The 26,003-nt window shown below is 64.5% G+C and overlaps 1 protein-coding gene across 1 annotated transcript in view; it reads left to right on the top strand.

Moving 5' to 3' along the window:
• Nucleotides 1-24,977, top strand: part of ADGRB2 (adhesion G protein-coupled receptor B2) — a 29,378-nt gene extending 4,401 nt beyond the window's left edge. The window contains exons 2-31 of the mRNA XM_058856444.1: nucleotides 2,368-3,169; nucleotides 7,621-7,704; nucleotides 9,367-9,531; nucleotides 10,844-11,008; nucleotides 13,063-13,224; nucleotides 13,298-13,399; nucleotides 13,830-13,936; nucleotides 14,475-14,669; nucleotides 14,770-14,838; nucleotides 14,948-15,056; nucleotides 15,129-15,275; nucleotides 16,085-16,160; nucleotides 16,230-16,332; nucleotides 17,041-17,084; nucleotides 18,687-18,813; nucleotides 19,317-19,420; nucleotides 19,721-19,823; nucleotides 20,039-20,189; nucleotides 20,419-20,488; nucleotides 20,589-20,655; nucleotides 20,778-20,863; nucleotides 21,409-21,507; nucleotides 22,240-22,411; nucleotides 22,483-22,578; nucleotides 22,706-22,745; nucleotides 22,877-23,535; nucleotides 23,788-23,823; nucleotides 24,109-24,213; nucleotides 24,352-24,405; nucleotides 24,520-24,977. Of these exons, the coding sequence (XP_058712427.1) occupies nucleotides 2,383-3,169; nucleotides 7,621-7,704; nucleotides 9,367-9,531; nucleotides 10,844-11,008; nucleotides 13,063-13,224; nucleotides 13,298-13,399; nucleotides 13,830-13,936; nucleotides 14,475-14,669; nucleotides 14,770-14,838; nucleotides 14,948-15,056; nucleotides 15,129-15,275; nucleotides 16,085-16,160; nucleotides 16,230-16,332; nucleotides 17,041-17,084; nucleotides 18,687-18,813; nucleotides 19,317-19,420; nucleotides 19,721-19,823; nucleotides 20,039-20,189; nucleotides 20,419-20,488; nucleotides 20,589-20,655; nucleotides 20,778-20,863; nucleotides 21,409-21,507; nucleotides 22,240-22,411; nucleotides 22,483-22,578; nucleotides 22,706-22,745; nucleotides 22,877-23,535; nucleotides 23,788-23,823; nucleotides 24,109-24,213; nucleotides 24,352-24,405; nucleotides 24,520-24,714 (4,479 nt within the window). The 5' untranslated portion in view covers nucleotides 2,368-2,382 and the 3' untranslated portion in view covers nucleotides 24,715-24,977. The remainder of the gene's footprint in view (nucleotides 1-2,367; nucleotides 3,170-7,620; nucleotides 7,705-9,366; nucleotides 9,532-10,843; nucleotides 11,009-13,062; nucleotides 13,225-13,297; nucleotides 13,400-13,829; nucleotides 13,937-14,474; nucleotides 14,670-14,769; nucleotides 14,839-14,947; nucleotides 15,057-15,128; nucleotides 15,276-16,084; nucleotides 16,161-16,229; nucleotides 16,333-17,040; nucleotides 17,085-18,686; nucleotides 18,814-19,316; nucleotides 19,421-19,720; nucleotides 19,824-20,038; nucleotides 20,190-20,418; nucleotides 20,489-20,588; nucleotides 20,656-20,777; nucleotides 20,864-21,408; nucleotides 21,508-22,239; nucleotides 22,412-22,482; nucleotides 22,579-22,705; nucleotides 22,746-22,876; nucleotides 23,536-23,787; nucleotides 23,824-24,108; nucleotides 24,214-24,351; nucleotides 24,406-24,519) is intronic.
• Nucleotides 24,978-26,003: the final 1,026 nt, after the last annotated feature.

Genomic DNA, 26,003 nt, shown 5'->3' with positions numbered 1-26,003 from the left:
GCAGGAACAAAGGCAGATGGAAGGGGCTGGAGCGGGCTCCTGCGGCGGGCGAGAGTGCCAGGCTGTGCCCGCCGCGCTCCGGGTGCCATCGCCGTCCTCCACGAGCACCGGCCACTCTCCAGAGGGGTGCTGGGGGTCCCTGGGTGGTCGGGAGCTGTCCCCAGGGAGCCGGCAGCGCTGCCGGGCTGCGCTCACGGCTGCCGGGTGGTTCATTCCGCATGGAGCGAGGCGCTTTGGGAGGCACTGGGGGTGATGCCGAGCCCTGGCACCGCGGCCGGGCTGGGCTCCCCCGGGCCGGAGGACGCAGACGGTGACGCTGCAGGGTGCGAGGTCCCCGCCGCGCTGCCGGCCGGGGGTGGCGGTCACCAGTCGCCGGCAGCTCCCGCCGGGTGACTCGGTGGCCCAGATGTTAAATATCTCCTCGGCCCGGCTCGCAGCTCAGCGAAATATTTTCACTGCAGCAGCGGCAGCAGCAGCGGCGGCGGCTCGAGAGCTGCAGGGAGCGGGGCTGGTGCCGAGCGAGCTCTGGCAGCTTTGCTTCAGCCCCGGCCGTGGCTCGGTGCGGTGCAGCCCCGCAGGTTTTGGGGCTGGGAGGAAGCTCCCCCGTATCCCAGAACACCTGGATCATGCATGCCTGGAGAGGTGAGGCGTGGGCTGCCCGGCTGTGTCCATCCCCGAGCCTTCCAGCGGCCGTCTGGGCAGCGGGCGGGATGGCTGGATAATGGATGGATGGATGGATGGATGGATGGATGGATGGATGGATGGTGGTGCCGGAGCGTCCCTGCTCGCTGTTCCTGGGCGAGGGAAGCAAGCACCATCTTGTGTCCCTGCCAGGCTGCGGGAGCCCCAGGAGCTCGCTGCAGAGCAGCAGCGTGTCCCTGCCTGACCTCCTCCTCCTCTCCCTCCTCCTCCTCCTCTCCCTCCTCCTTCTCTTCCTCCTGCCTTCCCGCACCCCCGGCTCTCCCGGAGCAGCGGAGGGGGCTGCGGCTCTCTGGGGGTCCCCAGGTCCTTGGTGGCCGCTCTGGCAGCACCAGCGGGGGATGCCCGTGCTGCTCCTCGCTCCGGCTGCAGTTGGAATTCGGTGCTTTCGGGTCTCTCCTGTTGCATTTCCTGGGGTCTCTGGCTGGAAGTTACTCTCGGAAAGCGGGGTTTTCTTCTGCCCCAGATCCCCCTGCTTGCAGGGGAGGTCCAGCCGGCGTCCAGCCCTGTCTGCTCCCGCTGGCTCCATCGCAGCCCCTCTGTCCCGTGCCCTGGAGCGGGGGAATGGCATCACCGAGCCCCCCCGTGCTGCCGGGGCCGCAGAAGCCAGCGCCAGCCTGTTGCATGAGAATCGGGATATTTTTAGCTCTCTAATGTCCCCGGAGCGGCTCCAGCGCAGGCTCGGCCAAGGCTCCGTGTCCCTCCCGATGATCCGGGGGATGCCCCGGTATCACCGCCTCGGCCAGGGGTGGTTCGGGAGCAGGATTTGCTGTTTGAGGGTGGAGAAGAGCATCCCCCGTGCCGTGCCAAGCGCCCGGCATCCCCAGCACACGGCTGGGCGAGCGGTGACCTCGGCGATTTTGGAATCAACCTCTGCCATGGCATCTGGCCCTGTAGTCACCTCCTGAATGTCCCCTGCTGTCCCCAGGGCTGTCCCCTTGCCACCACTGCCCCGGGCATAGGCTGAGTGATGCTGACACGTGCACGGGGCCTTGGCTTCTGCAGAGCCATGCTCGGGGCTCACTTAATAAGGCCACCACGTGCATTATTTTATTAATGAGGTATTAAAAAGCCATTCACGGTGATGTTTTGCATTCCCGGAGAGGTATCCAAGAAATCTGTACTGAGAGTGACTTCTCACCCTGTGCCGGCTCTTAGGACAGCTGTGGGGACACCACACTGCTGGGGTGTCACTGTGCACCCCCAGCATGTCACCCTGAGCTGCCAGCCGGCCCCCACCATGCTCCAGGGCACCAGAATTTCCTCCAAGGGCTTTTGTAGCTCTGTCTGAAGTTGTTTGGTGGCTCCTTGCCCAGGCTGTGCTTGGCCAGCTCGGGGTGGGGGGTGAGCCGAGGATGGGGGAGTCACTGCAGGGGGGACCTGGGGGGCTGGGTCTCTGCTCTGGTGGTTTTGGGGTGAAGTCTTCACTCTGTGCTGCACTGTCCCGAACCTGGGGACACGTTGGCACAAGGAGTCTCCTGTAACCCTGCAAGGTGGCAGATGGGGACATGGACCAGGTTGGGGGGAACATGAACCGGGAGAGGACATGGGGTAACTGGGATCCCGCACCAGCTGGACTCAGGGCAGGGTGCTGACCCCCAGCCCAGCTCCACAGTGGCCAAACCTCCGGGTAAGCCCTTGTCCGTGTGTCCATCTGTCTGTCCGCAGGGCAAATGCCATAGGATGACCGCTGCTGGTCCCCTCTTACTGGCTGTGATATCGTCTGTCCTGTGGCTCACGCGGGGCTTCGACCCGGCTCCCAGTGCCTGCTCCGCCCTGGCCTCCGGCGTCCTCTACGGCTCCTTCTCCCTCAAGGACCTGTTCCCCACCATCTCCTCCGGCTGCTCCTGGACCCTGGAGAACCCCGACCCCACCAAGTACTCGCTCTACCTCCGCTTCAACCGGGAGGAGCAGGTCTGCACCCACTTCTCGCCCATGGTGCTGCCCCTCGACCACTACCTGGCCAACTACACCTGCGACCCCCGGGGCGAGGCCAGCCCCGTGCCCGTGCAGCCCCCGGAGCAGCAACAGGAGGAGGAGGAGGATGAGGAAGCCGAGCTGGAGCTGTGTGAGGGCGCGGGGCCCTTCACCTTCCTGCACTTCGACAAGAACTTCGTCCAGCTGTGCCTGGCAGCCGAGCCCGAGGCGGCCCCGCGGCTGCTGGAGCCACAAGCGCTGGAATTCCGCTTCGTGGAGGTGCTGCTCATCAACAACAACAACTCCAGCCAGTTCACCTGCAGCGTGCTGTGCCGCTGGCTCGAGGAGTGCCTGCAGGCTCCCGGTGCTCGCCGCTGTGGCTTCACCCACGCCGGCTGCAGCTGCCAGGCCGAGAGCCCTCCAGCTCCCCGGCGCAATGGCACCCGGCCCCCGGCCCCCGTGCCCACCCCGGTGCCCGCCGCCCCCGACTGCTGCCCCACCGAGCTGCATTCTGCGAATGCCGACGAGCTCGAGCTGCCCGAGGTGCCACACGGTGAGTGGGGACACGGGAGGGACCCCCCTGTGCAGTGCAGGGGTTCCCTGCGTGCTGCTCGTGGTCACGGAATGGGAGATTTCTGCCTCTGCACGGTCCGTGGGGATTTGGGGAGCTGTGCATGGAGCAGGGATTCTGTGCAGTGGATGGATCTGGGGGCTGGAGGGTGCCAGTGGGACACTGGGAATGGGACAGGGAATCATGCAATGGATGGATCTGGGGGCTGGAGGGTGCCAATGGGGCATTGGAGCAGGGATTCTGTGCAATGGATGGATCTGGGGGCTGGAGGGTGCCAGTGGGGCACTGGGCATGGAGCAGGGATTCTGTGCAATGGATGGATCCTGGGACTGGAGGGTGCCAGTGGGGCACTGGGAATGGGGCAGGGAATTGTGTAATGGATGGATCTGGGGCTGGAGGGTGCCAGTGGAGCACTGGGCATGGAGCAGGGATTCTGTGCAATGGATGGATCCTGGGGTGCCAGCTGGGAACTGTGCATGGAGCAGGGATTCTGTGCAATGGATGGATCCTGGGGCTGGAGGGTGCCAATGGGGCACTGGGAATGGGGCAGGGAATCGTGCAGTGGATGGATCCTGCCCAAGTGAACTCCTGGTGTAAGATTGGTGCCAGTTGGATGCTGGGCATGGAGCAGGGAAGTCGTGGCATGGATGAATCCTTCCCAAGCACACTCCACAAGGCTGGAGGGCGCAGCTGGGTGCTCTGTGTGGAGCAGGAAAGCTGGTGCATGGGGCAGAGAATCCATGGAATGGGTGAATCCTGCCCGAGCATGCTCCATCAGGGCTGGAAGTTTCCAATGGGACACTGCATGGAGCAGGAAATCCATGCAAAGTTCAAACCCGCTGAGCTGCAGCTTGTTCTGCCCTTGCCGTGGCCCTGGGAATGGTCCCTGGGATGCCACGGTGACCCCACCGCTGCCAGGGCTGGTGCCAGGGCTGCTCTGGCACATCCCACGTGGCTCCCTGGCCTCTCTTGCCGCCTCCCTAGCACGGGGCAAGAGCAGGAGCCAACGCATTCTGCCTTGGTGGAGACGTGGAAAACAATTTGCAGGTAAAATGACCCTTTCCCGTGGCAAATTACCCTTGACTGCTGCAGCCCGGGCGCTTGTTATTCCAGGCAGGATGTCACGGCACGGCGGCCGGGCTATTAACCAGGCGGAATGAGGCCATTTGCTCGTTCCGGGATTGTAGGAATGGCTGAGGATAAAGCAGCCGGCACCGGGATCGGGCTGTCCCGGTGCTGCCTCTGCCCGCAGCGCCAAGCTCGGCGAGGTGATGCGGGGGTTTTGGGACACATCTGGCCAGATGTTCCCTTCAGCAGCCTCAGGGTGATGCGCGGGCAGGAGCAATCCCCAGCTGGGCTGCGCGGGGTCTTTATCCGGCAGATTAGGTGGCGGGGCCGGGCCGGGGGTGTAGAGATAATTTCATTGGGCTTTAGCATTTATTTCAGGAGCTAAATGTCATTACGGGCAGATCCCCCACTAAATCCCCGGTCCGTTACAGCTGCAGGACTCTAAATCTCCTCTTCCCGAGGGGAGCTGTTCGAGCTGATTTCATTTTATGGGGTTTTTTCTGCGTTTTTGGGGTTTCCCCCCCCCCCCCCCCCCCCCCTTTAAACGCCACTGGGTGATTAAGAGCTCAGCAGCAGGGTCAGGTGCCAGCCCCAAGGTCAGCCTGGATGATCCTGTGCCCGAGGAGTGACACCTGCTGTGGCCAGGAGATGTCTGGGGAGAAACGGGATCCAGGATGGGATGGAGAAGGGGGATCCAGGATGGGATGGAGAAGGGGGATCCAGGATGGGATGGAGAAGAGGGATCCAGGATGGGATGGAGAAGGGGGATCCAGAAGAGGATGGAGAAGCGTGATCCAAGATGGGATGGAGAAGTGGGATCCAGGATGGGATGGAGAAGGGGGATCCAGGATGGGATGGAGAAGGGGGATCCAGAACAGGATTGAGAAGAGGGATCCAGGATGGGATGGAGAAGGGGGATCCAGGACAGGATGGAGAAGCGAGATCTAGAAGAGAATGGAGAAGAGGGATCCAGGACAGGATGGAAAAGCGGGATCCAGGATGGGATGGAGAAGAAGGATCCAGGATGGGATGGAGAAGGGGGATCCAGGACGGGATGGAGAAGGGGGATCCAGAACAGGATGGAGAAGAGGGATCCAGGATGGGATGGAGAAGCGGATGCTCCTCCAGGGGATCCAGCACATGCACAGGGGGTGGCTCAGTGGGGTTATTTCCCCCGAGCGTGGCACAGGGCGCTGGCCAGGGGTGTCCCTGCAGAGCTGGCAGGGCTCAGTGCCACATTCCGTCTCTCCAGCTGCGATGGCCGCAGCGCAAACTCTGGCTCCTTCTCCAAATTACATTTGACATTCAATTAAAGGCTGGAGCGCCCGGGGGCTCAGTGTTATTGCGGTGCCGGAGCCACGGGGGCCACGCTCTGCCTCGGCCACCCCTCGTTCCACGCCGCTGCCACCGTCCCCCCCCGGGTGTCACCGTGCCGAGCTGCGGGGCCGCAGCACAGAGCGCCCTTCATGCGGCGAGGGGGGGTCCCGGGCTCCCACCTGGCCTCCCCCCGGCCCCCTTGGGTGGAGAATGGTCCCCTTTCAGGGGGATGGTGGCACACAGGGCCGGGGGGCTGAATGGCGCCTGTGAGCCGAGGCTTGGCGGGCGCCCAGCGCTGATCTCAGCGGCTCCTCCGCCGCAGCGACGTGGGGCTGGCACCTGCCCAGAGCCTCCCCACAGCGGTGACCCCAGGGTCCCCGGCGCCCACGTCACCCCCGCCGTGGGGAGGCTCTCCCGGGGGGATTCAGGGATGCGCTTGGAGGCACATGGGTGGGAAGTGTGGATGGGCTGGAGTTTTGTGGGGGAGCTTTGGGTGTGTTCAGCTCTGGAGATCCAGGCTCCAGGCAGTGTTCCCGCTCTAAAGAACTCCAGAAGGGTGACCCCCTCTTTTTCATGGCCTCTGGGTGACTCTGCTGTGTCAGTGAGGCCAAGCAGTTCCAGTTTTGGGTTTCCCTCACCCCAAACCCACCCCTGTTCAGAAACCAACCCCCAGTGAGGTGCTGCTGGGACAAGGACACAACCAACCTTGGGATTTACCTTGAGGTCCCCGAAGGAACACCTCTGATGTCCCTGGAATCACCTCCAATCCTTGCACCCACCAGCTGTGCCGTGGCAGGGTGCTGGGGGACCCCCGGGCAGGATGGGGTGCGGTGCTGGGGTTGGTCACAGCCTCCTGGTGGTGACAGCCGAGGATTTAGTGCTCTCCAAAGGAAATTGAATTTGGTGTCTCTGTCGAACACAGCCAGGGAGAATGCCCTCGTATATCTTCGGGATTTATGGTTTTCCCCAGGCTCTTGCCGTGCTGTGTGTAATTCTGGCATTCCCGGGGGGAGCGGGGGGTTTGGACCTGTTGGGAATTCACCCCGGTGGCCCCACAGACCCCCCTGGGTATCCCCTCACTGTCCCTGAGTCCCCCTGTGTCTCCCATGCCAGCAGGAATTCCACGCCCTGGAGTGGGATGTCCAAGGATCTGAGGGTGCCAGCGGGGAGCCCTGAAGGGTTAAGGCAAAACTGGGTAAATTTGGGGCTTTTTGACAGCACAGTCAGTGCCAGAGCAGGCTGTGCTCCCTGCCTGGGGCTGGGTGTCCCCGCTCTGTGTCCCAGCGGGAGCCACCATGTGCCCAAAGCACTCTGCCGGTGCCAGGTGTCCCCATGCCACCTCCCCTCTGTCCCTTGGGGACGTGTTTGGTTGGCAGCTGGACAAGGTGCTGGTGCCATCCCTGGCTGCTCCCCTGGCTGTCACAGCAGTGGGGTGACCAGAGCATTCTTGGGGGTGACATCCCTGGGGTGGCATCAGTGGTGCCGTGCCCCTGTCCTCCACGGCACATCCAGCAGGAACAGCTGGGATCGATCCAGGGGAACTCCAGGGCCCAGATTTGGGGACAAGAGTCCCTCTGGAGGGCAGGGAGGTGTTCTGGGGTGTGGGGGATGCCGAGGGAGGCGTCCCCCTGCGCCTGTAGCCGCGTCCCCTGCTGAGCCCTGCACATGCCAGTTAATTTCACGCCAAGTGCTCTTGATGGATCACTTGTTATTTTTGGTGAGCCGAGACATAAATTTGTGCCACCTCACTGCAGAGAGCTGATAAGTGGGGATGTGAGAGCACCTCTGCCTGGCACAGTGGGGCACAGGCACCCTGCCTGCACCAGGGACGTGGCACCCTGGGCTGGGGTCCAGCTGCCAACCCCGTGACACTTTCTGGGCAGATTTTGGGGGGCTGGGAGTGTGCTCAGTGATGCTCAGCCAGGACTTGCTCTCAGGGGTGCCATGGGTGCCCAGCATGGGGCCAGACATCCCTGGAATGTCCTACGCTGGTCTGTCCCCATCCCTGTCCCCCTGCCCACTCTCATTTGGGCATTTCTCTTTCTTAGGCAATGCAGTTGAGGAGAACCAGAAGGTGAAGACCCAGTGGCCACGGTCAGCAGATGAACCCGGGGTCTACATGGCCCAGACAGGTACCAGGAACAGGCAGGGGGACACTGGTGACACCAGGCTCATGCACCTGGGGCAGGAGTCACAGAGATGAAGTGACTCCCTTTATCTTCCACGGACTGCCTTAATTTGTTCCATTTATACATTTTTTTTCCTCTGCACTTTCCTCCAAGGGTTGTAAAGCTAAAAAAAAAAAAAAAAAAAATCTATTAATTGTTTCATTCAGATGTATTTGTTTGGCAAACCCATCTGGGTAATTTGAGCGTGCTGCTCCCCCCTCTCCAGCCTCCCTGATTTATGGTTGGAGGGCTTGGAGGCGAGTGGGAGATGGATGGGCCCCGGCTCTGCTCCATGTGCTTGGCGTGCAGAATTCCTGGCCATGCTCAGCTGCTCAGGGGGGTTCTGCCCCACTGGGAGCTCCTGGGTGACCTGGGTTACCCAATCTCGGGGTCCCTGTGTGACACAGAGCAACCCCAGCCTGTTGTCACCACCACGGGTGACACGGAGCCCGTGTCCTGCCTGTCTCCAGGACAAATGGTCCCCTTTGGAGCCCTCCCCCATATATCCCTGTTTAATTTAAACGGATGGGCTCTGCTGTTGGGCTGTCCAAGAGCCTCAGAGACATCATCAACCTTAATAAGAGCCGGTTGTTGTAAATGTCAGTGTGTGACAGGGTGGGGAGAGGGAGCTGTGGAGGGCTGGCTGTGCTGTCTGTGCTGCCCACCCTGGCTGTGCTGCCCACTGCCCACCCTGTCCATGCTCCCTGCACTGCCCACACTGCCCACTGCCCACCCTGCCCACCCTGTCTGTGCTGCCCACTGCCCACCCTGCCCACCCTGCCCACTGCCCACCCCACTCACCCTGTCCATGCTCCCTGTTCTGCCCACTGTCCACCCTGCCAACCCTGTGCTGCCCACTGCCCACCCTGCCCACCCTGCCCACCCTGCCCATCCTGCCCATGCTGCCCACTGCCCACCCCACTCACCCTGCCCACCCTGTCCATGCTCCCTGTGCTGCATACTGCCCATGCTGCCCACTGCCCACCCCACTCGCCCTGCCCATCCTGTCCATGCTCCCTGCACTGCCCACCCTGCCCACCCTGCCCATCCTATCCGTGATCCCTGCACTGCCCACCCTGCCCACCCTGCCCGTGCTGCCCACTGCCCACCCTGCCCATGCTCCCTGTGCTGCCCACACTGCCCACCCTGCCCACTTCCCACCCTGCCCACCCTGTCCATGCTCCCTGCACTGCCCACCCTGCCCACCCTGTCCATGCTCCCTGTGCTGCCCACCCTGCCCACTGCCCACCCTGCCCACCCTGCCCATGTTCCCTGTGCTGCCCACACTGCCCCCCTGCCCTCTCTGCCCCCCTGCCTGTACTGCCTGCAATGCCAGCATCTCCCGGGATGGATCTTGTCCCTCACACCAGCTGCCATCCCATGCCCCAATCCCTTCCCCGGTTCTATCTGGTGCTGAGCCCGGTGAGGCCTCACCTCACTGACACCCTCAGTGCCACCCGTGTCACCCACACCACCTCATGCTCACCACTGCACTGACCGGTACCACCCTCCTCCCGCCCCTTCTGCGGGACTGCGCTGGTGACCCTGTCCCCTGTCCCCTGTCCCCTGTCCCCTGTCCCCCGTCCCCTGTCCCCTGCGGGCTCTCAGGCTCCCTGTCCCCCCCAGGGGACCCTGCTGCGGAGGAGTGGTCGCAGTGGAGCGTGTGCTCCCTGACGTGCGGCCAGGGCTCCCAGGTGCGGACGCGCTCCTGTGTCTCCTCTCCCTACGGGACGCTGTGCAGCGGGCTGCTCCGGGAGACCCGCACCTGCAACAACACGGCCACCTGCCCAGGTACGGGGGACACCGGGGACACCCCGGGGACACCGGGGACACCGCGGGGCTGGGCAGCCGGGTGGGAACAGAGAATGTGTTGCTGGGACATCTCTGGGGTGCTGTGGTGGATGAGAAGGGTGGCTTGGCACGGTTGCAGTGACCACTCTGCACTGGGATGCTCCGAGTGCTGTTGGCATCCCTCTGTCCTCTGGAGTCCCTCTTGGAAAAGCACAGGGGAGGCGTCTGGAATGGGTGCCCTGCACTCTGCCCTGGCAGGGGTCTGGAATGGGTGCCCTGCACTCTGTGCCCTGGCAGGGGTCTGGAATGGGTGCCCTGCACTCTGTGCCCTGGGAATGGTCTGGAATGGGTGCCCTGCACTCAGTGCCCTGGCAGGGGTCTGGAATGGGTGCCCTGCACTCAGTGCCCTGGCAGGGGTCTGGAATGGGTGCCCTGCACTCTGTGCCCTGGGAGTGGTCTGGAATGGGTGCCCTGCACTCTGTGCCCTGGGAGTGGTCTGGAATGGGTGCCCTGCACTCTGTGCCCTGGCAGCGGTGCTGCTGCTGGGGATTTGCCAGCTCGGGAGCTCCTTTCTTTCCATCCCCTCTCCTGGCAAACTGTGGGCTCCTCCTGGATGCCCCCGAGGTTTGTGCTGGAGCCTGGGGGATTTGGAGCCTGGCATTCTGAGGGGTTCCCCCTGCCGTGGGGCAGGAGGGGGCTGAGCTGCTCAGTGCCTTGAGGCAGGTGATGGGCAGGATGCCGAGGATGTTCTGTCTGTCTGTGGTGGTGTCCATGTGTCTCATGTGGGACATGGGAATCAGAGGGACCTCAGGGTGCCGCAGCAGCAGCCGCACTGCCCTGTCCCAACCTGGGAGCGTTTCAAGGGATTTTCACCTCCTGGACACGCAGTGTCCACTCCCCTCCGTGCCGGGGAGTGCAGCCCTGTCCTGGCACTCCAAAGACATCGGAGCTCAAGGAGGAACATCCTTTAGGATGGTCCCTGATCCTTTCCTGGGAGCGCTGAGCTCCCGTGGATGTCAGGGGAAGATCGTGCTTGGTGTGGTGACGTGGATTGGGGTGACCCGTGTGTGGCTTTGGGGGGACGTGCGCCACCAGTGCCAGGACCCCAAAAGGGAGGCTGGAGCAGCGCAAGGAGTGACAGCGTCACCGCTGCCAGCTCCGGGATTTGGGATGATGACAGGGCAGGCAGTGCTGGGAACTGTGCCCGGCTGAGCTGTGGGCAGGGCATGAGGGGTCTGCCGTGCCAGGACCCCTCGGTGGCAGGAGGAGGAGGAGGAGGAGGCTGGAGCCCTTGGGCTGTGCTGTGTTGCAGTTCCCGGTGCGTGGGAGGAGTGGTCCCCATGGAGCCTGTGCTCGGTGACCTGCGGGCGAGGGGCCAGGACCAGGACACGGCACTGCGTGGCCGCGCGGCACCGAGGGAAGGCCTGCGAGGGCCCCGAGCTGCAGGCCAAGCCCTGCAATATCGCGATCTGCCCGGGTCAGTACCTCCCCCTCCCCACACTCCTTCTTCCCGCCGGGAGTGCCAGGACACGGCGCCAGCCGAGCGCCAGGGCTGCGCTCCTGGTGCTGCGAGGGATGGGTGGCAGCGCCACGGGGACCTGGCGTGCACGGCTGCTGTGACACTGCTGGGTTACACAGGATTTCCATCCTGTCCCTGCTGGAAATCCAAGTGGAAAATCGGTGCCGTTGGTGGTGCCGGGGTCTCGAGGTCCCAGCATGGGCAGAGGTCCAGCCTGAGAATCACAGAGGAGGTGGCTCGTTCCCTACCTGTCTGCTGTGTCTGGCACTGGGGTGGCACAGGGACATTGTGGGGTACAGGGAGGTGACAAAGGGGGTCAGCACAGGGTCTGTCTGCACACAGGTGGCAGTGCCACATCTGTCCCTTCCTCCTGCGTGCCAGGAGTGGTCGTGGTGGTGGCTGTGGGGTTTCTGCAGTGACGGGCAGGGATGCCATGTCTTGGGCAATGTCCCCATGGGGACCCTACGTGTGACACGGGGCAGCTGGCAGGGAGTTCAGAGCAGGAGGGAGCACGGGACCTGCTCCTGCAGCAGCTCTGACAGGGACACGGCACCCATGGCACATAGCTTTGGCCATGGCAGTCCCGTGGAGATGCTGCTGGAGTCTTGATCTTGGCAGGGAATGATGCCAGGGATGCTGGATTTGGTTGGAAGTGTGCCAGGGATGCTGGATTTGGTCAAAAGCAACGCCAGGGATGCTGGACTCGGCAGGACTGATGCCAGGGATTCTGGATTTGGTTGGAAGCAATGCCAGGGACGCTGGATTTGGCCAGAAGTGATACCAGAGATTCTGAGTTTGTTTGAAAGTGGTGCAAGGGATGCCAGGTTTGGAAGCCAGAGCTTCTGAATTCGGCGGGACCAATGCCAGAGATGCTGGGTTTGGTTGGAAGCGATGCCAAGGATGCCAGAAATGTTAAGTTTGGTGTGAGCAACACCTGGGTCCCCACTCTGAGCGTGTCCCTTGTGTCACAGCCGGTGTGGAGGCCAGTCCCAGTGACAGCCCCATGCCCGCCCGGCACAGGACAAGCCAGCACATCCATAGGTTGGACCCGTTGCCCGGTGAGCCCGGCGCGGGTCACGGCGAGCCGGGGCTGTGCGGCCGAGCGGCCGCTGTCCAGTGGGAGCTGACGCTGCTCTCCTTGTCCCCGCAGTGGAAGGGCAGTGGCTGGAGTGGGGCGCCTGGAGCCGCTGCTCCGTCACCTGTGCCAATGGCACCCAGCAGCGGACGCGCAAGTGCAGCGTCTCGGCCCACGGCTGGGCCGAGTGCCGGGGGGCCCACGCCGACGCCCGGGAGTGCTCCAACCCCACCTGTCCCAGTAAGGCCCCGCGCGCTGGGGGGGAGCGGGGGGACGGCCTCGCGTCGGGGCGCGGCACCCAGCACGGCCCAGCCGTCGCGCCGCCGCGGTGTCACCGCCGGTGATACCTGCAGCGCTGGCAGCCCCCTCCACTGCAGGGGAGCGAGAGTCTGAGGATGATGCCAGGGATCACCGGGCACGTCTCAGCTGGAGGAGCTGGGGGCTGGCACTGTCCTCATGGCGGGTGGCGCTGGGGACCCGTCGGTGCCAGGTGGCTGCGGGTCCCACCGTGCTTTAGCGTAGAAGCACGAGGGAGCTCTGACATGTGCACACGGGGCTGGGGATGGCTCTGGGCATGGGGAACACCGGGAAAAGGATGGACCACGGGGTCCTCATCCTGTCCTTTGAGCTGCTCCTTGTTTTGTGGGAGAGGTCATGGCATCGGTGGCAGCCACAGAGGGAGATGGTGGCTGTGCCATGGTTGCCCATGGATGGTGACAGGGAATAAGGGGCATCTGCACCAGGATGGGCATCTGCACCAGGATGGGCATCTGCACCAGGATGCCAGTCTGCTCTAAAAGAGATTTCAATCACTGATCCATGGATTTCACACCCCGCGGGATTTCGGCTCACAGCGCGTGGGGCGGCCCCGTCCCCGTGGGTGCCACTCTCCGTGCGCAGAGCCACGTGTCCCACAGTGTCCCCATCCCCACAGCAGACAGCAAATGGGGTCCCTGGAACCACTGGAGCCTCTGCTCCAAGACCTGCGACACCGGCTGGCAGCGGCGCTTCCGCATGTGCGAGGGCACGGGCATGCAGGGCTACCCCTGCGAGGGCACCGGCGAGGAGGTGAAGACCTGCAACGAGAAGAAGTGCCCAGGTACAGGGTACCCCACACCCCAGCGCCCCCCACCCCACACCTGGGCAGTGCTGATCCCCCCCTTCCCCCCCAGCCTACCACGAGATGTGCAAGGATGAGTACGTGATGCTGATGACCTGGAAGAAAACGGCTGCCGGGGAGATCATCTACAACAAATGTCCCCCCAATGCCACAGGTGACCCCAGATGCCCCCCGGGATGGAGCAGGGTGGTGGGTGGTATTGGGGTCAAGCACCCCAAAGCCCAGGTGCAGTGGGTGACGTTGGGGTCGAGTCACCTGGAGCCAGGCAGGGGGTGGTGGGTGACATCAGGGACCAGCACCCCCAAACTCCAGGGGCAGGGGGTGGCATTGGGGTCAAACACCCCTAAACCCCCCTTGCCTTGGAGCAGAGAAGAGGCTGATGGGGCCGAGCCACCCCAAAGCCCCAGAGGCAGAGGGTGGCATTGGGGTCAAGCCACCTGGAACCGGGCGGGGGGTGGTGGGTGACATTGGGGTCAAACACCCCATATCCCCTGGCCCTGGAGCTCCACACGGGGCTGTGGGGTAGCATCAGGGTGCCAGGAAAGAATTCCAGTGCCAGCCCCAATCCCAAATCTCCGTCACAGGGACTGCCAGCCGCCGGTGCCTGCTGAGCCCCCATGGGGTCGCCTATTGGGGTGTGCCCAGCTTTGCCCGCTGCGTCTCCCACGAGTACAGATACTTGCATCTCTCAGTAGGTGCCCGCTCTGGCACGGTCCCTTCTGTCCCCTGTCCCTGGGGCTCTGTCCCACCCCTGGCACCCCAAGAGCCACCTCACCTCTCTGGCATGGGGAAACTGAGGCAGGGCTCCCTGGGTGGGCTGGGAAAGGGGATCTCGTTTAAGCTGTGTCCATGGGAAATGGTTCTTGGGATGGGAAGGTTCCCTCAGATCCCCATGGAATTCCCTGTGGGGTGGGAATAGGGATCACATCCCAGAGCTGGAAGGCGGTTCTGGTTGGAATTGTGTTCCTATGTCCTTGGGAAAAGGCTTTTGGGATGGGGAGGGTGCCCTCAGACCACCCTGATGTCCCCAAACCCCTGTGAATGTCCCCAGACAACTCTGGATGTCCCCAAACCCCTATGGACTCCCTCAACCCGCATGTCCTGCAGCTGCTTTAATTAACTCAGTGAGCTCTGCAGCGTCCCCCGGGCTCTGGGGACGATAAGGGACACGCAGCACTGCCGGGGGGTGGTGGCAGCAGGGTGACACCGCTGTCCCCACCCTGTACCAGCTGCGGGAGCACCTGGCGAAGGGCCAGCGGGTGCTGGCAGGGGAGGGAATGTCGCAGGTGGTGCGGAGCCTGCTGGAGCTCATGGCCCGCAAGACCTACTACAGCGGCGACCTGCTCTTCTCCGTGGACATCCTGCGCAACGTCACCGACACCTTCAAGAGGGCCACCTACATCCCGTCCTCCGAGGACGTGCAGGTAGCGGGCAGGGGGACAGCCAGGGTCCCCTCCCCAGAGGAGGTGGCCGTCGCTCGGTCGCTCGGTCGCTCCCCAGCCCCGCTGAGCCCCGTCCCCGCAGCGCTTCTTCCAGGTGGTGAGCTACATGGTGGATGTGGAGAACCGAGATAAGTGGGAGGATGCCCAGCAGGTGAGTGGCACAGGGGGATGGTGGCAGCCGGGATGTCCCCGCCCAAGGGGTGTCCCCTCACCGTGGAGATGCGTCCCAGCGGTTCCGGAGCTGCTCCCATCTCCTGCAGGTCTCTCCCGGCTCCGTGCACCTGATGAAAGTGGTGGAGGACTTCATCCACCTGGTCGGGAACGCGCTGAAGGCTTTCCAGAGCTCCCTCATCGTCACTGACAACCTGGGTGAGCAGCGGGGTGGGCGTGGGGCCCTGAGGGAACACAGGAGCGGGAGGTGACGCCCTTGTCCCCTGACAGTGACCAGCATCCAGCGGGAGCCCGTGTCCGCCGTGTCCAGCGACATCAACTTCCCCATGAAGGGGCGGCGGGGGATGAAGGACTGGGCCCGCAGCTCTGAGGACAAGCTCTTCATCCCCAGGGAGGTGCTGAGCCTCACCTCAGCCGGTGAGCAGGAGTGCCCAGCTGTGCGCACATCTGGTGCTGCGCACACCTGGAGGCGTGCCTGTGTCTGCCTGAGTGTTCCTGCACATCTGGGACGGCGCACGGGGGTGTGCCTGCACATCTGGAGGGGTGCGCGATGTGAGTGGGCACATCTGGGAGTGTGCAGGTGTGCACACAGGGGTGAGCGCACATCTGGACGTGCGCACGTGTGAGCCTGCACATCTGGAACTGTGGCACATGTGTGCAGGTGTGTGCGAGCCTGCAGATGTGAGAGCACATCTGGACGCGTGCACGTGTGAGCGCGCACATCTGGAACTGTGCACATGTGTGCAGGTGTGTGTGAGCCTGCAGATGTGAGTGCACATCTGGACGCGTGCACGTGTGAGTGTGCACATCTGGAACTGTGCACATGTGTGCAGGTGTGTGTGAGCCTGCAGATGTGAGTGCACATCTGGGCCGGTCTAGGCGTGTGCACATGTGAGCCTGCACATCTGGAACTGTGCACATGTGTGCAGGCGTGTGTGAGCCTGCAGATGTGAGTGCACATCTGGGCGGGCCTAGGTGTGTGCCTGTGTGAGCGCGCACATCTGGAGGCGTGCCTGCCTGCGCACACAGGAGCGCACATCTGGCGCAGGTGTGGGCTCACATCTGGCTCCCGCTCACACACACCTGGGCCGCGTCCCCGGGCGTGCATAGGTGGCCACATCTGGCTCTGGGGCCCTGTGTGTGTGTGCCAGCGCACATCTGGGCACACATCTGGCAGCCCCGTGTCCCCGTCCCGCGTGTCACCGAGCCCGTGGCTCTCTCTGCAGAAGCCGAGGAGTCGTCGCACTTTGTCATCGGGGCAGTGCTGTACCGCACGCTGGGGCTCATCCTGCCCCCGCCCAGGTGAGTGCTGCCTCCCGCGGTGTCCCCTGCTGTCCCCCGGCCTGTCACAGCCCGTGTCCCCTCCCGCAGGAGCCCCCTGGCCGTCACCTCCAAGGTGCTGACGGTGACGGTGCGCCCGCCGACCCGGCCCGCGGAGCCACTCGTGCTGGTGGAGCTCTCCCACATCATCAACGTGAGTGTCCCGTGTCACCGGCAATGTCCCTCCCCACATCACCAGTGTGTGCCCCCCTCCCCATGACACCGGCCCCTGTCCCCCTTTCCACACCCTGACTCTTCCTGTCCCTCATCGTCACTGAAAGTGTCCCCCTCCTACATTGTCATTGTGAGTGTCCCCCTCTGTGTCATCCACACGTGTCCCTTGTCCCACATTGTCATTGTGAGTGTCCCCCTCTGTCATCCACACAAGTGTCCCCCTCCCACATTGTCATTGTGAGTGTCCCCCTCTGTGTCATCCACACAAGTGTCCCCCTCCCACATTGTCATTGTGAGTGTCCCCCTCTGTGTCATCCACACAAGTGTCCCCCTCCCACATTGTCATTGTGAGTGTCCCCTCCCACGGTGCTGCCCCTCCTCATCTTCAGCCCTCCTGTGTCATCATCAAGTTCCTTCATCAGCACCACGAGTGTCCCCCTCCCCTCCCACGCCGTCGATGTGTCACCCTCCTGTCCCAGCACTGTCACCTCCCAGTCCCCCGCGGGTCCCTGTCACCTGCAGGCACCGAGACTGGGGCAGGGCCCAGCAGTTCCCAATGTGCAGCACGGTCCCTGTGCCCAGGCTGGGGACACGGAGCCCTGGGACCCCCGGGGAATGCTCCTCAAGGGCCACCTCAGGGGGTGGGGACAGGGCTGGGGGCAGCTCTGACCTGTCCTTGTGTCTGCAGGGCACGTCCCACCCGCAGTGTGTCACCTGGGACTACTCGAGGACGTGAGTCAGGGGCACGGGGACACAGGGACACTGGTGACAGGGCAGGGCTGGCAGCGCTGGGGGGCTGCTGGGAGGGAGGAGAGCAGGGACAGGGATGGGGAGCGGTGCTGGGAACAGGGATGGGAATGGGGTGGGGGAACAGGGACAGGGAACAGGGATGGGAATGGGGTGGGGGAACAGGGATTGGAGCAGGGATGGGAGAGCAGGGACAGGGGACAGGGACAGGAAAAGGGATGGGAATAGGGTGGGAGAACAGGGATTGGAGCAGGGATGGGAGAGCAGGGAGAGAACAGGGATGGGAATGGGGTGGGGGAACAGGGACAGGGAAAAGGGATGGGAATGGGGTGGGGGAACAGGGCCTGGAAAAGGGATGGGAGAGGGAAAAGGGATGGGAATGGGGTGGGAACAGGGATGGGAGAGCTGGGATGGGAGCAGGAATGAGGGAACAAGGACGGGAGCAGGGATGGGAGCAGAGATGGGAGAGCGGGGATGAGGACCAGGCATGAGGAGCTGGGACCATCCCTTCCCGTGTCCCAGCCCCACTGGCACGGGTGAATTGAGCTCCCACGGGATTGATGCGGCCGCGGAGCCGCGGGGCCGCCCCCGCCAGGCTGCCAGATGTGATTTGTTAGTGCTGGCAGGAATGAGGGAAAGTAGGGCAGGAAGGGGGGTGGGCAGCACTGCGGGCTGGGGGTGGGCACTGCCAGCCCCCCTGCCCAGGTAGCCGCGGGTGCGCCACAGCTCGGGGTCACTGGTTCCAGTTCATCCCCCAAACCGGTGGGGAGGTGTTGGCTGTGATGAGCGTGGCAGGCTCTCAGCCCGGCCCCAGGGACAGTCCCCAGCTGTCCCACAGACCCAGTTCCCGGTTTTTCTGTCGTCCTGGGAGCTGTGGCTGCCCTCACCTGGGCACGGCAGTGTCACCCCCCTCTCTGCTCCCTCACCAGGGAGGTCCCCATGGCAGGAGGGGTCCATATGACAGGAAGGGTCCCCATGGTGAACCCCATTTAACAGGAAGGGTCCCCATGGCACGGGGGTCTCCAGGAGGGGTAGGTCCCCATGGCACGGGGGTCTCCAGGAGGGGTGGGTCCCCATGGCAGGAGGGGTCTCCATAAAGAGAGGGGTCCCCATGGTGGGGAGATCCTTCTAACAGGAGAGGTCCCCATGACAGAAGGGTCCCCAAGGGTGGGAGGGCAGAGGGGTCCCCATAGTGGGGGATCCCCATGGTGGGAGAGGACCCCATGGAGGGAGGGTCCCCATGGAAGGAGGGGTCCCCATGGAGAGAGGGAATCATCACATTCCTGGAAGGGGACACAGGTGCCAGGGGCCTCTTGGGGCTGTTGCTCTCTGTCCTGGCACTGCCCCTGCCCCTCTCCCCAAACCTGTGTGGGATAATTAAACCTGAAGCCTTTTGGCTGCACCACTCCCAGCAGGATCATCCTGGGGGAGGGATGGCTTCACCTCCTCCCCGAGCTCGGGGGGTTCCCTGGCAGCGCCCCCTCCATGCCTCCCCCAGGGCAGGGCCAGGAACGGGTTAACTCTGGAGGGGCTGCGTGTGTTTGATCATTTCAAATTGCTCTCCCTCGCTCTCTTCCCATTAATCAGGGATGCTGGCTTGGGAAACTGGGACACGGAGAGCTGCCAAACCCTGGAGACCCTCCCGGCACACACCAAATGCCAGTGCCGCCAGCTCGCCACCTTCGCCGTGCTCGCCCAGCTGCCCAGAGACCTGGTAGGGGACAGGGTGGGGACAGCCACGAGCCCACTGGGGACATGGGATGTGGGTGGGGGATGACCCCAGGGCTGGGGGGGGTGGGTCCCGAGGGAGGGTGGGGATGGACACGAAGCATTTCCCATTAGGACGAGGTGGGCACTGAAGGGTGGGGGTGTGCCCCAGCAGCCAGGGGAAGGGTCCCAGCACCCCCAGCACCCCCAGCAGGGTGGGTTTGTGTGCTCAGGGGCTGCCACGGTCCCTAGAGCTCAATACAGGGCACTGCTGTGTGCCAGGAGGGGAGGGGGCAGCCCTGACCCCCCACTCCCACCATTGCTATTCCGCCTGTGTCCCCTGTTGGCATGGAATCCCCGGGAAGTGGCTGTGCCACCACTGTCACCGACCCCCTCTGGCAGCCGGGGATCCCCAGGGTGAGGGGGTGGAGGGCTCAGAGGGGGCAGGGGGCTGGCAGGGAGCAGTGCAGGAGGGCTGGACTTAGCCAGTCCCCGCTGGTGTCCCCCCAGGCCATGGACCCCTCGGGGACACCATCGGTGCCACTGATGATCGGCTGTGCCGTGTCCTGCATGGCCCTGCTCACCCTGCTGGTGATCTACGCGGCCTTCTGGAGGTGACCTGAAGGCACAGGGGACCTGGGGGGCACCTGGGGGGCACCTGGGGGGCACCTGGGGGGCACCTGGGGTGTAAGACCGTGTGGGAAGGGTGTGACAAAGGGGGACAAGGCACTGGGAAAGGCTCAACATCAGTGGGATTAACAGGAACGGAAAATCTGGGTGGGAAAAATGCTCGGGATGCCTGCTTGGACTGTCCCTGCCCCAGGACAGCGCCCACCCCGTGGCAGCATGGGACAAGGGACAGAAACAGGGGCAGGGACAGGCTGGCCCCCAGCCCCACACCACTCCTGCCGCAGGTTCATCAAGTCGGAGCGCTCCATCATCCTGCTCAATTTCTGCGTCTCCATCCTGGCTTCCAACATCCTCATCCTCGTGGGCCAGTCCCAGATGCTCAGCAAGGTGGGTGCTGCCACCCTGCCACCCCGGTGGGGTCCCAGGCCACTCGCCTCATCCCCTGCTGGCTCCCGGCAGCAGATTGGATTTGGATTAACTCGATCCCGGGATTAAATCCTCCGTGCCGGTGGCTTTGACACAAACCTCGCCGGGCGTGGGGGTTTAACCACTGCGCTGCCGTGGCCGTGTCCCCCTGACGTCCCCGTGTCCCCACCCTGCAGGGTGTGTGCACCATGACTGCCGCCTTCCTCCACTTCTTCTTCCTCTCGTCCTTCTGCTGGGTGCTGACCGAGGCCTGGCAATCCTACCTGGCGGTGATCGGCCGGATCCGGACACGCCTGGTCAGGAAGCGCTTCCTGTGCTTGGGATGGGGTAAGAGCCCGGCATGGGTGGGAGGAGAGCACCCCTCGCCCATCCCCGGTACCCCCCAGGCTCACCAGAGGGGAAACTGAGGCACAGTGGAGGAAAGCAGACTCAGAAAGATGTCTCGGTGGTGGCACCCTCAGGCCGCGGGGAGCTGTCAGAGGAGCCCCATGGGGTGGCACAGGTGGGGACAATGCCACCTTCCTCCAGCCCCTCCAGCTTCGTGTCCCCTCTCCAGGCTTGCCAGCCCTCGTGGTCGCCGTCTCCGTCGGCTTCACGCGGACCAAAGGCTACGGGACAGCGAGCTAGTACGTGGGGACAGGGGACACGGGGGCTGCTGTGGGCCGGCTGGGAGCAGGGGATGGCAGCAGGGCTGTCCCCTGACATGCCACCCGCGGTCCCCTGCAGCTGCTGGCTCTCGCTGGAGGGCGGTTTGCTCTACGCCTTCGTGGGACCCGCTGCTGTCATCGTGCTGGTGAGCCGCCCCCAAGAGCCTCGGACCCCCTCCAAAACCCACCCTGGCTGGGTGGGGGGCTCGTGGCAGCCGTTGCCGCGGGCAGGGGGGTCCGTGCCAGCCCTGAGCCCACCCTCCCGCAGGTGAACATGCTGGTGGGCATCATCGTCTTCAACAAGCTCATGTCCCGCGACGGCATTTCAGATAAGTCCAAAAAGCAGCGAGCTGGGTAAGTGCCCTGCGCCCCGCGGGTGGGGGGGGTCCCTGGGGCTGAGCCCCCCGCCCCTGCACCCCGCCAGGGGCTGGGCACGGCGGTGCTGAGGGTGGGGCAGATTTCACCGCATCACTGGGCAGTGGGGGCCAAGCCCGGGGTGAGCGCAGCCCCTTGTTGGGGGCTGCCGGAGGGGCAGAATTTGGGGGGCAGCCACCCCCGCTCCTTCCCTCGGGGAAGGGGGGTCCGCAGGCCGCAGCCCCCCCCTCCGTGCCCGCCCTCTCCCCTGCCGCTTGGCCACCCCCCCTCACCATTAACAGCTGCCGCCCTCGACTAACCCGGCGCTCTCTTTCTCTCTCTGTCTCTTTCTCCTCCTCCCATTTGCTTCTTGCCTGTGTCCGTCCATCCATCCCTCCATCCATCTGTCCATCCATCTGTCCATCCCCCCCCCCCCCCTCCGTCCTGCCTTGCTCCCCTCCCCTCTCCCGGTGCCTGCATCCCCCCGCCCTCCCCGCGTGGCCCGGTCCTGGCCGCGGGGCGCCGGGGGGGCGGTGGGCTCGTAGCTCCAAGCCCCCCCCGTGCGGCAGCCTGCTGCTGAAATGCACCAAGTGCGGCGTGGTGTCCAGCGCGGCCATGACCTCCGCCACCGCCAGCAGTGCCATGTTAGTGCCCGTCCCGCGCCCGCCGCGCCCCCCGCCCCGAGCACAGCCCGGGGGGGGCGGGGGGGGGGGGCTCTGGGCATCTCCCCGAGGGGTCTGGAGGGAGGGTGGGGGGTCCCCGAGGGGAAGGAAGGGTTGATGCTGTGTGCTCGGGGCGGGGTGCGCGTGTCCCATCACGTCTGCATGGCATGGCTTCCCATGGCAGGTCACCTCATCGCTGGGGTCGGGCGCCTCTTCTGGCCTGGGGGTGGGGGGCACGGGCTCGGGGGTGTCCCCGGGACCCTCTTCCCGGTGTGTGAGCTCCAGAGGCTCCCGAACGTGCCCCGCTCACGGGGGTTTATTCACAACAGAGGCAGACCCAAAATTCACCGCTTAAAAAAAAAAAAAAAAAAAAAAAAAAAAAGAGAAAAAAAATTTCCCTTCTCCGCTGTTGTGGTGGCCGTGGGAGGGTGGCGGTGGCCCCGCGTCCCCCCAGCACCCTCTGGCTGTGTGGGGACAGGGACACACCTGAGGGGCTGGAGCCCACAAATCCCCTCAGCCCTCGGTCCCCAGCCGGCGCTGGCTTGGGGACACCGAGGACGAGGGGACAGCTGGGTCACACAGCCCCGGCCATGCTTGTGGGGCGCGGGGCAAGGCTCGGGGGGCTGCTGCGGGGGAGGGGGGCGGTGCTCGGGGGGCTGTCCCGGGGCAGCCTCGCCCCGCGGGCTCACCCCGGCCCCTCTCTCCCTGCGCCAGGGCATCGCTGTGGAGCTCCTGCGTGGTCCTGCCTCTGCTGGCGCTGACCTGGATGTCGGCCGTGCTCGCCATGACCGACCGGCGCTCCATCCTCTTCCAGGTCCTCTTCGCCGTCTTCAACTCCGTCCAGGGCTTCGTCATCATCACCGTGCACGGCTTCCTGCGCCGAGAGGTGGGGCGGCGCCGGAGGGGTGCCGGGGGACAGCCCTGGCCGCGGTGCCGTGACCGGCTCTGTCCCCGCAGGTCCAGGACGTGGTGAAGTGTCAGATGGGGGGGTGCAGGAGCGAGGAGAATGAAAACTCGCCCGACTCCTGCAAGAACGGGCAGGTGCAGATCCTGGTGAGTGGGTCCCCCCTGGAGACCCCGCCGCTGCCTGTGCCGGCCATGGTGCTTCATTTCCCCGTCTCTCTCCCTTTCTTTCTCTCCTCTCTCTCTCGCTCTCTCCCCTCTTTCTGGATTTTTATAGACAGATTTTGAAAAGGACGTTGACCTGGCATGTCAGACAGGTGAGCTCTCCTCTGTTGTCACCCTGCCACACCTGGGAGGCGCAGGCAGCACGAGCCGGGGTGTCTCTCCTGTGTCCCCCACCCTCCGTGGGACCCTCGGGGCTGGCTCTGACCGCGCTCCCTGCCCACAGTGCTGTTCAAAGAGGTGAACACCTGCAACCCCGCCACCATCACGGGCACCTTGTCCCGCATCTCCCTGGATGGGGACGAAGACCCCAAGCTCAACACTACCTCGGAAGGTGGCCTGGGCTTCTCCAGCCTGCCGGGGAACATCCCCCCCGCCAGCATCCTGGTGCAGGTGCCCAAGATGACGCCCAACGTGGTGGCTGGTCTGACGGAGCTGGGCGAGCCGCCGGCGCAGCAGCTCAGCCTGGAGACGCCGGGTCCCGTTTATCTGTGCACGGAGAGCAGCCTGCGGCCCCTGGAATACGGCTGGATCCGGGCCCCCGAGCCCCCCCGCGAGAGCGATTACATGATGCTGCCCCGCCGCACCGGCAGCCTCAAGCCCTTCCCCCGGGACGAGGGGACGCTCGGTGCCGGCGCAGAGGAGACGGTGCCCGGTGGGACGGGGCGCCCGGCAGCCGAAGGGGACGCTTACCCCGGTTTTGTGGCCGTGGATCACGTCAACGTGAACCTGAACCAGCCCTACGCGACGGTGAAGGCTCCCTACGGCCTCCAGTTCAAGCAGCACCCCACGGTGAGGCAGATCCTGGCCTCGGAGCTGTCGGAGCGCAGCCGCACCATGCCCCGAACCGTGCCCGGCTCTGCCATGAAAGTGGGGTCCCTGGAGGTGAGCGGGGAGCTGCTGTGGGGAGGGAGGTGTGTGCCAGGACACGAGTGCACGTGGAGGGTTGCACGAATTCCCCCCCCACACTCCCCCCGGCCATCCCACCCTTGGCGGGATGAGCTCTGTGTCCAAACCGGGCATGGATTGGGGCTAGCATGAGCCCCTAAACCCTGTTCCCCCTCATCCCGGACCTGCAAAGACCTTTCCCTTTTCTTCTCCATCTCCTCCCCCTGCTCCTGCCTGTCCCCCTGCCAGAGGAAGAGGTTGCGGTACTCTGACCTGGACTTCGAGGTAAGTTCTGCCATGGAGGTGTCACCGGTGCCGTGGTGGGGGACTGATCCAGTTTGTCCCCACTCCCTTCACCCCACTGGCAGCTCCTGAGCTCTGAGGGGTTGAGACCAGGCAGTAACAAGTGTTGGCTGTGGATTAAAATACCGATGATGAGCACGGAGTGGGCTCTGCTGCTCGTCTGGGATGCCCCAGGAAGGCAGGGATGGGGACAGGGACAGGGACAGGGACAGTGCTGAGGGACAGCGGGCAGTGCCCATGGCCACAGGCTCTGCTCTGCCCCCACAGAAGGTGATGCACACACGGAAACGCCACTCTGAGCTCTACCACGAGCTCAACCAGAAATTCCACACGCTGGACCGGTACCGGGCTTCATCCACCGGCTCCTCCAAGGTGAGGTCCTGGAGGCCCTGTCCTGCCCTGGTTACACACCACAATCCTTTACCTCCTCCCGCATGGACCGTGGCACCCCGGGGAGATTGGGGGCACCCAGGGGCGCTGCCGGGGCTGAGCGCTGGACTTTTTCCACAGCGAGAAAAGCGGTGGAGCGTCTCGTCGGGCGGCGGGGACAAGAGCACAGGCAATGTAAGTCCTGAACCCCCGCCGGGGGTTGTCCCATCCCATCCTGGAGAGGGCTGGAGGCGGCCGCGCCCCGGGGCTGCGGGACAGAGCCGGGCACAGCTGCCCCTCACCCCGCAGGATGTGACCAGCCCCGAGGAGCAGCGGCCGAAGGCTCCGGCCGCGCCGCCCAAGCCGTGGAGCACATTCAAGGCGATGACGCTGGGCTCGCTGCCCAGTGCCCAGCGGGACCGGCTGGAGCTGTGCCGGGCAGACTGGGACAGCCCCTGCGCCGGCCTGGACGCGGCTGACGGCGACTTCCAGACAGAGGTGTGAGCCCTGCGCCCATCGCCGCCGCCTCCGCCCCGTGCGCGGCCCCGCGAGCCGATGCGCTGGGTTTGCTCCGCGCTCTGGGGCAGCCGGGGGGTCCCTGCCTGGCCGGAGCCGTTTCCCCCCCCCCGGGAGAACCGCCTCCCACTCGTCCTCACGCGGTTCCTCCTCCTGCCACCCCCCGGACGCGGGTGTGGAGGGGACCCGTGCCCTCTTCCCCCAAAATGCTCCCCCACGCTCACGCCTGCACCCCCACCCTGGGGCAGGACCGGCCGTCGAGGCCCTCAGACCTTCGTTCTTTTCTACCGGGATGTTTCTTCACGCCGTGCACCGTGTGCACGTGAGCGGCCACCCCCCGGGACCCCCCCAACCCCGGGACCCCCGCGGCCGCCCCCTCCCAGCCCTCCCCACCGTCCCCACCCCACGGGGCAGGTGCTGTCGTTGTTGGAAATAAAAGTTCACTCTCTGTGGTGCCGTGGGGCCGCGGCCGCCGCCTCGTGCTTCGCCTAGGGGTGGCTGTCACCCAGTGGGGACCCCCTGCTCTGTCTGCACCCCCCTGCCCAAAAAACACCCCCCAGCCAGGGCTGATCCTGCACCTACACGCTGCCAATGAGCATCTGATCACGGGAGCTGGGAGGGGTAATTATATAGTAATTAATCTGTGAGCAAATTAGGAACTTCAGAGGCCATCACCACGTGGAGCTGCTCAAGGTGGGCTGCCCAGCACTGCTGGAGCATCCCGGCATCCAGAGCTGGGGGATGCAGCCTCCGGAGGTGGAGCTGGGGCAGCAGGACCGGCAGCTGTGGGAATGCCCAGAGTAGGAGCTGTGTCAGGACAGGGGTGCTGGAGTAGGGGACATCTCTGCTTGGTGCCTCTCAGCACATGTGGGAAGAGAGATTTTGATCAGTGGTGTGGATCACGGCACCAAAACCCTCCCGCTGTGAGTGCCATGGCTAGGTGGGAGCAGATCCTGGACACGGCTATTCCTTCCCTCTGGGAAAAGCCTCCAGAGCTTCCTGAGGGCTTCCCTCGGACAGGACAGCCTTGGAAAGAGCAAAGGACACCGCCCGTTTTGAGCTAGTGGTCACTGCCCGGTTTGGAGCATGGGACAGGACAGGAGATGCTGCTCCCAGCCCCAGCGTGCCTGTGCTGGGACACCGGGCCAGGATGTGACTCTTGGAGTGGGGGTCCTCTCCCCAGCCCCCAGGGCATGCAGTACCATGCTGCTTCCAGTTCATAACGCACCTCATCCCAGCAGCGCCCAGGCGGGCTTTGGGGCACGGGAAAAATCCGT

The sequence above is a fragment of the Poecile atricapillus genome, chromosome 24 (genome assembly GCF_030490865.1).
Source record: "Poecile atricapillus isolate bPoeAtr1 chromosome 24, bPoeAtr1.hap1, whole genome shotgun sequence".
Lineage (NCBI taxonomy): Eukaryota > Metazoa > Chordata > Aves > Passeriformes > Paridae > Poecile > Poecile atricapillus.
This window is presented reverse-complemented; position numbering and strand designations above follow the sequence as displayed.